General features: G+C 44.3%; 1 protein-coding gene across 1 annotated transcript in view; it reads right to left on the bottom strand.

The window, feature by feature from the left end:
- Positions 1 to 3,151: 3,151 nt before the first annotated feature.
- stau2 (staufen double-stranded RNA binding protein 2) overlaps positions 3,152 to 14,145 on the bottom strand; it is an 83,507-nt gene continuing 72,513 nt past the window's right edge. The window contains exons 14-15 of the mRNA XM_076761358.1: positions 5,888 to 5,953; positions 3,152 to 4,727 (exon numbers count right to left, since the gene is read on the bottom strand). Of these exons, the coding sequence (XP_076617473.1) occupies positions 4,692 to 4,727; positions 5,888 to 5,953 (102 nt within the window). The 3' untranslated portion in view covers positions 3,152 to 4,691. The remainder of the gene's footprint in view (positions 4,728 to 5,887; positions 5,954 to 14,145) is intronic.

Below are 14,145 nucleotides of genomic sequence, written 5' to 3' on the forward strand. Positions count from 1 at the left end.
TGTACATGTCGTTGTTGAGCTCGGAAAAAAGAGACTTGGTTAAAGCTAAATGAAAATGCATTTTTGACACATTTCTCTACACTGAGGAAGAGTCTTTTTATCCTTTCAGATTCCATCCAGGCATTTTTTATTTTTTAATTTTTTTTACCAAGAAAATAAAACAAGACAGTGATTCATATTAACTCTCCAGAAATGTCTGCCGGTTTGTATGCTGAACACTCCTAAACTCTAATAATGTTCCAATAAATGAAATGAGGACAAAAACTCTCTATGGCGTCTCTGTGCTGTTTTTTTTTCCCTGCAGAAAATTCTAAGGATAAGATCATGAGCCCGAGCCTGAAGGCTTGAACTTTTTAAATCTGGGTCAGACAAACAGCCCCGTCTTCCAAGCTTTTAGAGTCCTGCGTCACACCTTCCCTCATCACTGCTAATGCTTCATGGTCAGCTACCAACAGATCGATCAACCAAGAACGGAGCTTTCGAGACGCTTCTGCACACAAATACAAAATATCTGCTGTTAAAACTGCCTGTTAATTAACAGCGTTATGGTTTAGAAACCAGATCTCAAGAACAAAGCAGTTTCTTCGCCCATCTCAAACATTCCTTGTGTTGGAACAGAGCTAATTCGCTCATGTGACAAAGTTTTTCCCTTCAAAATCTTTAAGCTGCTGAATCCAAAATGGAGTCTGGGAGTTTAGCGATCGTGCACACATCTATCAGTGTGATAGCAGACACTCAGCTCTACACAGGACAAATTGATTTCTCGGTCAGCGGCAGAGAATACGCCCATCCCACCGACTCTGATTGCTGACGGCGAGTTCCGCTCCGGCCTCCTCGGTGCATTACAGGGAAGCGCCGAGATGTCAGAGCCTGGGCCCTCAGCACGCAGCGCTCCTCTGCCGTGACTAATCGGAGCTGGATAAAGTTGCTCAGTGGCAGATTAGTTCTAATATGAGGGAGAGCTGTACTGACAGTTTCGATCCCTCTGTGTACAGAAGCAATCAGCACCAAGTGCAGCCACTCCAGGACTCCGCGCAGCCTTATTGTGCGAAACAGGCCTTTATCTTAGTCCACACAAAAGCGCTTTTGACTCATCCAAGAAAGAAAACTATTAGGATTTTTGGCTTGAATCATCGCTCGGGCATTCGTCACCATCTATAGGATTCCCCTCACTCTTTTATCCTCCTGTTAATACAGCTCTAATTTAGAGGACTTCAAGGGGGTCGATGGCAAATAATTCAGACGGAAAAATCAATGACTCTGGCATTTGCTTTTGCATGGCAGGGACAAGCTCCACAGTCCAATTGATTTTATTCTATTTTGGGCAGTAAGGTTCACTTCCCATATTGGCTGGTCAGAGGAAGGCAATTCATCTTGGGTCTAACATGGCCTCAAGCTGGTCGGCCACTACCTGAACAAGCTTCTGGAATAGAGATCTGCAGCTAATGTGTGTGAACAGCCTTGGCGCTCCTCAATGGCTAGCAGATGTAGCTGCCAGCTGAGTCCATTAGTCAGTGGGGCTGAATTAGACCACCGCTGTCCCGTTCGCTCATTCATCTCGCTAATGGGAGCGAGCCGAGTGGGGCTCGGCGTTGCAGAGGTGGTGGAGTTACATGGAGAGAGCTGATGGCATGATGCAACACAAGTATGTGATAGATAAGGTGTGCACAATCTATCCTTGTGCTATCGGTCCAGCTGAGAGTCGTAAAGTTAAAGATTAAGTGTCTCTATTTGGAAAACACAAACAGGATTTTTCCTTCGCGACGAGGTGCTGCTGCAGAACGAGGTTTGTCTCTAGTACAAATTAACAGGGTGTCATGACATGACAAAAGTTGCAGTTATTCATTTGTGAAGCTAGATCGTCTGATAGCAGGAGTCAATGACAACATGAACGACGTCTTTGTCCTCAGAAAGCGACTTATTTTGGCTGACATCGCTACATCTTCCTCTGTGACACTGCTGTCCCGAACAAGCTGCAGGGGGACGAATTAAAGGACAAGTCTGCTGATATTCTGGACTTCTCTATTAGTCAACAAATAAATAACATGAAAAGACCAAAGCGTGACCCTAATAATAAATACTGTCTGTGTAGAAAGAGCCTTTGCACTAAAGGTTGTCTTAAGTGAAACCACATACATGGTCTTGCTGCCCTATATATTCGCTAGTGTGTATTAATCCGCCTTTAAAAATAGTTCCCACGATCAATTTAAGGCCCAGCTTCTTTTTTTTTTTTTAATGAAACTATACATTATAAGGATTTCTGTCAGAGTCAGTGGGCGTGGGGCTGAGAGCCACAGACAAAGCCAGGAAAGTCATATTGCGAGATGTATCAGTTTTGGTCTTTTCACAGGATTTGTTGACAGTCAAAAGGAAAAACAGAATATCACCAGACATATCCTTTAAGATAAGGGATACTGCATGATACTCCTGAGAGATGAGAAACAATGGTGAGGCAAGGGTTGCAGATAAATCTTGCGCTTGCAGAGTCATCTGATGATTTATAGGCTCATATACCACATGCTACAGCATAAGATAAAGCAGTGGATGATAATGTCTCACGAGTTGGAATAATAACACGCTATTTTTGCCAACTTTTGGTTTTTGGAGCACAACTACCCAATTTGTTGTATTTCACTCATTAAAATTTTATCGCTCATTATGACTAATGAGCGCAGTAGCATTGGCAAATAGCAGAAGTAAAGTTAAACGACACAATAAACAGGATTTATGAGGACAAGCTTTCAGATTTGAGAAGTACTTCACGTTTGAATGTCGAGAAATAAAAGCTAAGGCGGGGTGTCAGGTGCAAACTGCTGTTGGATTGAGTGTGAAGCTGACTCTTGACCTTGGGAATGGTGGTTTAACAAAATAATCTTAACCCAAGGTCCACTCATTAGCCTCATTCATGCTATATTCAGGCCCTGTGCGCTCAAACATTATCCACTGCTAGATGTGGTTCAAAGTCCCTCAAAAAGCTAGTAAATGGACCTGAGAGCTATGATAATTTTGTAAGTCTGCCTTTGCACTTACTCGAATGCCCTTAGAGAATGTGTGAAACAGTAGCTTTCATTAACAAACAGTGCTGATTGCAGCCGCAGTGACATATGTTTACTTGCCTGGAGGAGAAAATAATGAGACAAAGAAAGATTGCTTTTTTTCCACATGAACTGAGGTGTTTTTACTGCATTTCAGTAACATAAACAGCCTTATTACACATTGCACTCACAGCGAAGAAGACACATCCTCAATGTCAGTGAACAAAGTGATTCAAAATGGCATTTAGGGGAGGGAGTCCGCGAGCTGGACGCAGGCTCTCTCCGCTCAGAAGATGCACTCCAGAATGCAGGCATTAAAAGCACCCAGTTGATGCCTTGGTGGGTCAATACAACACACACAATGGGTGTAGATGTGATCGACAAAACTGTGGGGGGGAGAAGGAGGGGGGGGGCGGGGGGGCGATCCACTGACACAAAATCACTGGAATGGAGGGGACTTTTCACTCACTGGAGGACATGCAGTCACGCCTGTATAAAACTCTCTGGAGTTTGGACTCTGTGTTAAAAGTTTACTGGCATTAGAGAATGTGCGCAAAAACTAGCCACTGTCATTGCAACTGGCCTCTTTTTTTTTTTTTTGTTTTTTTAAGATAAAAAGTACAACTGTTGGTGGCCCATTTGCCTCCGCTGTTTGTCAGGTGATGCTCCAGTGATGCTATGCCAGTGTGGGGTCATGTTAAACGGGAAAGTCAGACCCTTCAGGAAGTAAAGGTTAGTCCAACCTTCCCTCCTGGGTGGTCAACACTTCTACTGATTACTGCTAACACCAGTTTTGTCCTTTTTGTCCACATGAAAAAAACTTTTCTGTGTTATTTTTCGGTATATGATTACTCTTGCAAGTCATACACATCCATATAGATAGATGAACTCTTTTTTTTTTTTTCTTATGTCAGCATACAAGGTAAGCTGGGTGACTATATATGAAGACAACAACTACAACTTTCACAGCACTGGCATTGGTTAATTTTAAATACAGTACTCAAGCATTGTTAGATTAATAAAATAACAAAAGAAAAAAAAAAAAAAAAAAAAAAGGAAACATAATACCCCCGAAAAAATAAGCTACTGTACGCAAGTTGGTTTCTCCCCTAAAATGTTTCTTTTGTATTTCAATGGCATGATGTACATATTTGTTTTAACCATACCAACAGACACTGATCCAAAGGGAAAGTTGTCTATGCAGTGTATCACTTTGGATTTCCCTTGATTTTTCATACAGTACCATGCATCTCATTAGTTTGTGTTGGATGTATTTAAGTTGTTTGACCTCTAAATTCTGTCTGAAATCATCAATAAACGTGTTAAGATAGCGTTGTCTTCACATAGACTCAGGTAATGGTGTTTTAGTCGGTCATTTCTCGGTGCACATCCACCCTATTGCATGTTGACAGGTTTTGCAGGATACAGTGGCAATCGTGGGGTGGGGTGGGGTGGGGTGGGGTGGGGTTGGGAGAGGGTAGGGAAATTGTGGGTAGTGGGGACACTGTGGGCTGTAGGTTTATGGGAGATTGGGGTGAAGGCTGGGGTGGGGTTGTCAGGTTTGTGAATGCTGAAGGAGGGGTTCGGGTTGTCAGCTCCTAGACGACAGCCTTTGAATCCTTGCAGACCTGAGTGGTGGTGCCTGAGTTAGTCTGTTTAATGTCCGTCCTCCCTCCCACATGGTTCACTGGTCTGAAAAGACAAATAGAACCGTGTTAGGGCAGATATTGTCCAAGGACTCGAGCAATGTTGCTATTAATCAGTCCCGCTGTTGGTCATTTGTTCTACGTGTTCCTCTGAAAAGATACCAGGATTCACCGCCTTTCATGAGTAATTCTTTCAAAATACGATAAGTGGAAAAAAGGAAACCGAAAGTGCTGCCACTCTCAACACTTAGCGAGTCCTTGACCTCAATCTGTTTCACACTAACCGATCAACTGTGGCTCCTGTACTGTGGCTTTTATCAGAAGGGACTGCAAACACAGAGATACTCATGTATGGAGGCTGCAGCCAAAAAGAAAAAGCGACTGATTTGGAGGAAAAAGTTGTATTTTCATATTGATAAGAGCAACGTCTGAAGCCCGATGACCAAAAATGCGTTAGCAGCAAAGCATGGGTGAGTTAATGAGTTTTAGAGACGGATGGGAGAAACACTGGAGCGATTAACTGCTCAGGTGAAAGTGCAATTGCTGCCATATTTGCCCCTCTCCTCTGACGGTGACGTAAATGAAGCTGCGGCTGTCTTTCCTCTCTTTGTTCCTTTGCTTTTTCTCTCTAGAAGAGACAAGGGGCTGCAAGAAAACAGCCCTGCCTAAGCTCTTTTTTTTTCCCAGGGCACACCTACTATGAAAATACTCCAGAAATGCTTGATTTCCTCTTAGTTTTCCAAAGTTCCTCCCTAGTTTCCTACTTCATTCTCCGCTGTTGTCCTTCCTCCTTCCTTCCCTCCCTTCCTTGTCATGGAGGAGATAGGGGACAAGGGGAAGGGAGGGGAGGCACGTGGAGAAAGCGCTCTTTTCTGTCAGGACTGAGCCTTGGTGGTGATAGCCATCATGCAAAGTATGGAAAAGTGACAGGAGTGTGGTGCATGTAAATATATACGCCTACTGTTGCTTTCCTATGGAGGAAAAATGTCGAGCGGAAATGTTGGACGTGTGTGTGTGTGTGTGGGTGGGGAGGGAGCTGATGATGGCCTGCCTGCAGCGCTGAGGATTTGCAATAAGCCAGATTGGCACACGCACACCTGGCTCCTTGCTAGCCCAGCGTCTGTCCACCCTGAGCGGCGGCTGGTTGAACGTCCAGCAGAGAGTGAGCGTGAAGCGTCTGTGAGTTCGATCCGTGTCCTACCGTACCTTGATGGGGCCATCCACCGGGTCCAGTCCCTGCTCCGACAGCTGTTTCAAGGCACTTAGAGCAGCCTGAGAAGAGAGCGAACAACAGATGGTCGAGTGAGTGAGGGAAGGAGGGAGATTGGGTGGGAGGAGAGTGAGTGTCACCCTTCAGCTGCTTTTCAAATAACACTTACTCTGGGAAACCTGATGCCAGCAGGACACTTTCCCTTCACTCTCTGTTGTCTTTGGCTCCTCTCTGCTGACTGTTTATCTAGCGTTATTGGGTTAACATTTCCACTTTATGTTTTGGCTGCTCTGCATTTTCCTAAGTCAATCAGAGTGACATCTGTATTCCCGGTGACCACAGCTAAACAAACAGCAGCATGTCTGAAACACCTATAAATCATAAACGTGACAACGCGGTGAATAACTTAATCCGTAAGCCGACGCTAAATAACCACAACTGAAGTGTGCCTGTAACATTTGTGTTGATAATTGTGCAATGCCTTAATTATGCTCAGTCTGTGGTTGAGAAGGGACGTTTTAAGCACAAAATGATGTCAAGACATAGCTTTGAATGTACTGTCTTCACAGTTGCGACCAGCCATGTGCACCTATCTAAGGTCATGTCACTAGAAGCTTCAATCATTCTCTGGTGCTTTGTGCCAAGCCACCATCAAAAATGCCATGATGTCGTTTCCTTCCTGCTCGTCCGTCTGTCTGTACCAGCCAGAGGAGCTGCTGCTGATGTGAGGAGGGTCCAGCCCGCTATCATAATATATGCAACATGTGTGGGAGTCCAGAGGTGTAGTGAAGACTGACACACATGCTCTGTGAAGTGGGACTGGAAGATACACAAAATACCACATGAAACCCGAGAGGCAGAGCTTTTTTTAGGCAAATTTACTTGACATTTGGATCTCACACAGTAATCTTGAAGTGGGACACTGGGACAACCACTTAGCTAAACCATTGTGACCAAACAATTGATGTCACGGGCAGAAACTGCTTGTGGACCACTTCAAGGTGCTGGTCTGATCCTGATATAGCTCATTCCACCAACCTAAAGATTGGCTCCAGAAGTGATTGCTCTCTCTCTCTCTCCCTCACACCCCTTTTCCAAGTTACCTCTGGTTCTTGAACCGGTTCCGTTCAGGATTCTTGGAACCTTGGTGCTATCTAGCGAATGAGCCTGCGTTTCCACCAGTTTTAATTGGAACCACTGTGATCAAGGATGCGTCATCTGCGGAAGGTGTTGCTTAATGCACAAGGGAGTAAACAGTACTGGCAAGACGCAGATGTCCAACCTCTCTGTCCAACCTGCAGACTATAACACATCCACTGGGGGCATCACAGTCATCACTTCAGCTCAAGGAAAACCTGCTGGGGTCCGAACCCATTTAGTTTTGGTCAAAATGCTCCAAAAGGTTCAAAATTAGGTGCACGAATCAGAACGGAACCTGTACCACGTTGGTGGAAAAGGGGTCTCAGGGTGGGCTGTGTTGAAGCAGAAGGGGTAAATGGGTGATGTAACATCTCCCAGCAGAACTGAGAGCACTGGGTCTGGATGAAGACACAAACAGTTCATATCAAAAACTATGCCTACAGTATCCTACAGTAAATTTCTCATGCAGTATCTGAGCAGCTCAATCTGTTATGCTGTTATCAAGCTGTCTAACAGGGATTTAATTGACCCTTTAAAGCACCACCAACTGATTTAACTGTGTGCTTACAATAGTTTTGTCAGTGTGTGTGCTCCTGGTTTCAAATGCTGGACAATTCACTACGGCAAAAAGACGACATGGATTTGTATGATGACGTGTGGACCAATATCCTGCAAAGTTAAGCTGCTGTTTGCACTTTTCATATCACAGATTCTTGTAGTTAGTCATGTTGAACCCGTAAACAAACTCCATCATTATTGCAGTGGTGTCAGATTTAGTGGTAATTTTGTTTGGCTGTTGATTTTTATAAACTGTAACAGTGAACATGTGAAATGTTCTGACGCTGAAGGTGTTGAATCATGCAATAAAGCAAATAAAAGTACTGATAAATTCTACATAGTATAAAGTGGATACTACCAGTGAAAATGAAAAACTCCCAAAAGAAATCACCTCCTAAAGCTCCACTTTATTATTTTACACACATCTGGTACCACAGTGGTCAGAACTCGTCTGGATCCTTTACACTCCATCACCGGTTAATCAGAGTGGAGATAAGGAATCCGTGGCTGTGCTCAGTAGATGAGTGAGATGTGATGACTGGCTGAGTTTACCTCATTAAGGAGCCCACCTACGTCAATCTGTACTTTATTCTTTGTTATATCAGCTACGTGGCGCTGACAAATTAAACTCTCCTCACAGGAATATCTGAATCGGAGACATTTTTCAGATACTTTCAGACACGCAGACAGAGATGTCTCCGTGTGAATAACGGCCTGTATTTAAACTCATATGCACTGAGAGGAAACATTAATCACCGTTTAATCCTGAGAAAATAGAAATCCCGCTGCTCAGCGAATCAACGTGTCTCTGTGGAATGCAATATGTAGAGGAGGATGTTACGCACTATTATCTGTGTGCTTGTGCCTGAAATAATTTTCAAAGCATTTAACTTGAGATTATGTGTAACATAAACCAGGAATCATAATTTATGACTGACAGGTGCAAGGGTCAAAATCTGGTTTGTATCCATCAAATTGAGAACAAAAAAAAAAAGAACTTACGCTTACAGCGACTGAAAAATCTGCAACAATATAGTAGGACTGGCTTGAAAAATGGATACTGTTGGGTTATTACTTAAGGCCTTTCTCCAGAGACTCAGAAATCAGCTGCAGCCCCTCTAAGTCTGTAACAGACAATTTATGGTTGCAATGTGTTTTTTCCTCTGAGAAGATCTGACAGGCAGCGAGATTTAGAGCTTGAATATACTTGCCGAGATTTAAGGTGACAACCCTGTAGAACATGACAGCCGAAGGAATGTTTTCACAATTACACTGTTAATAAACATAAATCATGTCAGAGGACTCTGGCAGAACCACTTACATATATATATGTATATATATGCAGTACCATCATGTCGTCTCACAATGACCAGGACCATCCGCACATAGTGGAGCGGAAAAAGTAATTAAGATAAGAGGGAAACCTAACACAGCCGGATTAATCTAGGACACATGATCAGGTCACACCTGATAAACAAGGGATGGATCAATCTCCATTTTCTCTGGTAACCAATAAATTGTAATCACAACCAACTTCCTCATGATTACCTCTTGTTTGTTGTATTTCATTGGTTTGGGACCTTTCTCTCCTTGAGTAAATAGCCAGAGCCCATCTGTTGGAGAGTGGGGTGGTGGGGGGTGACTAGAGATAAACAGCCATAAATCAGGGGCTTGACGGTGGCAGCGCTGCTGATATACGACAGGCAGGCACGAGGGCCATGGCAGCCAATTGCTGGGCCCAGCAGCTCAACGAAGGACATGGAGCCTAATACAAATACTGGGCCTATCTGTGGGAATGGCAGCCAGTGAAATCATTATTTTTCTAATGAGATAAGTTGTCCATCGTTAGAGGCAACCGCTACACTGATGCATCAACACCAGGGGAGTATGTTTAGTCTGAGGCCGTGACACGCAAGGTGGAGGTGTTCCATCTCTGTCATGGAACAAAGAGAGAGTAAGAGGTGGGTGAGGAGACAATGTGCAGAGAGGATGCTGAGTCACTGACAAATGGGAGAGGAATGGCAGAGGCTTTCAAAACTGATGCTTAAAGCTGAAAGGATGGTTAACCGGCCCTCCTCTGAGGTCCAGGTTAAGATAGAAATGAACTAGTTTTAGCTCTACATGTCATCTCACTTATAAGTAGTTATAGCTGTTTCAAATGCGGGGAGGGTGGGGTGACCTCCATACACCAAGCCAACTGTTGCTTAGGTTGATGTGAATTTAGGATTCAGAAAGTTACAGAACTTGACAAATGGACCCAAGGATGCTTGAAAGGTGTGGCAAGGGGGTTTATGAGGGTTTTAAAGTACAGTGGTAGCTTAAGTAATTAGAACAGTGCCTGAATCACTTCAATGAGACCACAGTGTTGGCACAGCAAGGGCACTGATGCAGGAGGCTCCACCAACAAAATGTAGGGTTGTTTGGCAAAAAAGTTCAACCTTTTGCCACAACGCAATTTGCTGTCAAACATGTTTAAGCGCTCATTCTAGGTAGAATACCATTTAACGAGAGCAGCATTACAGACAACAGCAGAATTATAAATCCTGCCTCGCACTATTATAAAACACTGTGTAGTGTTCTTGAATCTGATCACAATTCAAAGTGGATTTCCTGGATTTTCTTTCGTTTTCTCGCCAGTGTCTTTGACATTATGCCCACACCACCACAGCCCCTTGAATTTGTTATGGAACAAGTACCGAAGTCACCCTCATCACTCCCTCTTCACCTATCCTGTCCTCACCCAACTTTTTAGATAACAGACCAGCAGTCGTCATCAATCCAAGACTGGGAGCCAACCTGAAGCGCCCCTCAGATACTTCACACATGGGCTCATTCATCTATCTACCTAGCTGTCCCTAGTTCAAAGGCTTGGACAAACAGCGGTCGAATGTGACGGCGTCTGAGGAGGATCTGTGACCGTGGCCGAGCTCCTGATGTGGAGTGACAAGGGCGGCTCATTTTTCTGGGCCTGCTGCGCTCTTAATGGCTTGTCCGACAGAGGCTTTGCTTCTGTCAGTGACTTGGCCAAACAAAGGCTCGGTCCCCAAGGAGTCCCTGGCATCAGCCTGATGGATCTGATGGATCGTTGGATCACACAGACCCTGACAAATCAGACCCCTGTGTCAGCTCTCACTGCTGGACTACTGGGGTCTAGAGAGGCAATCAAGATGTTCTTGGGAATGGGAGGCTTGCTGTGGAGAAAAGGTGTAAAACAGGACAAGGGGAAGAGACAGCAGAGGGCAAGGCTGGACAAACAGCAGAAAAAAAAAAAGAAAAAGAAATGTTCGGTGGGAAAGGAACCAGGGAGAAGCGGGGATGGTAGGCTTCAATCCTTCCATCTCCATCACTTCACCCTCTGGCCTTTCAGCAGCCATCAAAGACCTCAGGGAGGTCCTAATGAGGTGAAGACCACCAGCACATAATTCAGTCTCACATACTTGCATCTCTTCCTCTCCACCTACTCTGAATCTTCAGGGTGGAAGAAGAAAGGGAAACATTGGCCTACTTTGCATGTTCTCTTGACTTTATCAGATGAGATGCTGCCTCAGCTCTGCTGGAGGCCAGATGAAAGCACAGACCCTAGCTTAAGGTTTAACCCAATGACCCAGTCTCAATAGTACAGTGTGGTATTTCCCTCTTTACCAAGCAGCTCCAGACTCCCAGGGCTTTCTCTGGCTCTGTACAGTGCAGCTGGACTACTGAAACTCCTCTCTAATCTTAAGTCCAGGTCAAGAGCATCAGTAGCAGCCTCCCATCTTTTCTTTGATCCTGTCTTACTGTCTAAGTCATGTGTTTGGACATCCGCATTATACAAGGGAGTAAGAGGCAGGAGACAGGGAACGCTTGGTTTCTTCCTCATACACATTCTTCTTCTGGAATGGAAAACAACCCTCAACAACACTACAGGTGTACTACAATAGATGCATGTACAGAAAAATCAAAAGATAAAGTTCTAAAGGCTCAGTTGTGCTGTGGGTTTGGGGTCAAGCATAACATTAATCTTTCCTATCGCTAGAAAGTGGTACACTGCATCATTTACAGCAGCGATGGCCAACTGGTGGCCCGTGGGCCACATCCGGCTTGCAGAAGACTAATGAATTCAGAAAATGCACAAATCTAACATTACTCACCACTGGAAGAGGCCCAGTCTGTCCTGAAAGTTACTGTTGATTAGCTTTCCAACCCAACGAGCCAAAAAGTCCATAATTCATAGTTCACCCACTCAACAGAATCAGATTACTCTCCTCCATTTCTCTGCGGACTCACTATCAAACCACCCAGCTCCCGGGCTGGCCATTCCCTGGAGCAGCACGCTGGCCAGACTATGGGAGGCAACTTATTATTATTATTATTGTTGTTGTTGTTGTTTTTCTTGAAAGTCTGGCCTAAACTGTCTGCTTAGAAAAATTCCGGCCCTTGGACAAATGTAGTTGAGAACTCCCGATTTACAGGAACAACATTAGGCGCACTTCCCCACTACCAAGAACCACTCTGCTACTGATATACACAAACCACAGCATTGTTGCACAACCACTTCCATAAGAGTTTCTTCATAGAACTTGAGACAATGCTGGGGTGGATGGACCGTAACCAAAACCGCTTGCTTTTGTTTGCTCAATTGTACAATCACTATTCGCCCTCTTATTCTGCAATAACACGCCGGCTGTCAGGACTTAATAATGCTATAAAGAGTCTGATTAACGTCGGGTGGCTGCTTCTGAGCTGCTTCAAGGCAGGGGGAATCTGAACATAAAGGGGTTGCAGGACGCCTGCTGATGAGGATGATCTAAGGGACTTCCACTAGACTAAACAATGACCAGAGTGGATTTCAAACGGGGTGTTTTACAGGGAGGACCTGGGAAGTTGGAAAAATGAGTGCCCTGTTGTCGGAGAAGTTCTGAGGCTGGATATATTGTTCTGGAGAGGGCTTGTTCTGTTTTCAAAAGGCCACATAAAACCTTGACAGGGCTCCCTCTTTTTATGCTCACTCCCCAAAGCACAAAGAAATATGAGATAGCAGGGAGGAAAAAACCCCAGCCATCTTTTTGTCCTGTGTTAACCCTGTTGTCACTACCATGCCATCACATCACATCTTTCTCTGATGTTGATTAAATTCTTTTAAACGTTATCTAGAGCAGATTTTCTCTTCTCCCTTTTCCTTCTGTCATCTACTCTCGAGCTTCTACTCATCCCTTGGCTTTCGTTTCCTCTAAATTCTTTTCTTTTCCTTCCACCCACATCAAAACCCTGGACAGGGATCAGTGGAACATTCCCGGATAGCTTGTGGAGAACACCTGTGTGTGCGCATGACTGCTGGCAGTGTATGCGTCTATTTGTTAATGCGGTGTGATATGTACATGGATTCTTGAGTAAGTACAGAAAAAAATGTCTTCAGATCATCCCACCAAATCTCTTCTTCACTCTCTATCCAGATTTCACATCCTCTTCCACATCAGAGGGATTGATAAAAGAGGTAGTGTGTGCCTGGCAGTGGCCTAGCTGAAGCCTGACATGACGTTAATTCTTCTGAAGTAGCATCTCATACGAGCCACTTCACTTCTTGTGAAACAGTGTACCAACTGTGAATGTTATACACCTGAATAAACTTCTGCATGAGGAGAACTATTTGATTTCTGCATACTTCTCAGCCATGTGTGCATGCTGCCACATTATGGTGATCAGAATTCCTACAATGAGTGAGTGTACTCTTTCGTGTGTCTCCCAGGCCTGAGTTGAGCACTGAAGGCCGGCTTAGCGGGTAACAGCTATGGGGCTCCCCAGGGGAGCAAGCCTTCGCTGACATGGGAAGTCATAAATAAGGGCCCAGGGCGCTGCGCCATGTCATGCGTCATTTGGACTGGAGAGGCCTGCTTTATCCCCTCCCATCACTGAGCTGCTGAGGATGGCACCTCCTAGGGCGTAATACAAAACATATGGGCAGAGGGTGAGGGGCAGAAGCACCTCAGCATACCATACTCCTGCCTTGTCAGCAAAGCTTCTCGGAAGAAAAGCAGATACAGCTGAATACAGCCTCTACGATAACACTGCGCCAGTATGCCACAATCAAACTTAGAACGTCAAGAAACAGTAACCAAATCCGTGAGCTTGGTCGTTGTGATGCTATAACATCACGTCATACAGTAATTATATGATATCAGCCATAAAATACTGACCAAGTTTAATTGGCAACACTATTTAGCATTAATAACCAGCATATAAGCAATGAATAAAAATTGCCTCTAACACCTTGCAGCACGCTATAATGTTAATGTAAGCAGAAATCAAAACGTGTTTATTAAGTTTATCTGTCAACAACTTTCTTTTCTACATGCATGACTTGTATGATGAATGCTCGATAACACGAGAGTTACAATCACACATAATAACATGTTTTAAGTACTTTCAAATGTATATATGAACAGTTTGTGAAACCACTTGTGAATGGTTTGCACATGTGTATACACAGCTAATAAATGCTTTCACACATTTGCAAACAATGCAATCATTTGCAAATGTTTACCAACGCTGTCCCTGACCCAGCTTGTTTGAAATGTGT

Source organism: Chaetodon auriga, chromosome 21, assembly GCF_051107435.1.
Source record: "Chaetodon auriga isolate fChaAug3 chromosome 21, fChaAug3.hap1, whole genome shotgun sequence".
In the NCBI taxonomy this organism is placed as follows: Eukaryota; Metazoa; Chordata; class Actinopteri; order Chaetodontiformes; family Chaetodontidae; genus Chaetodon; species Chaetodon auriga.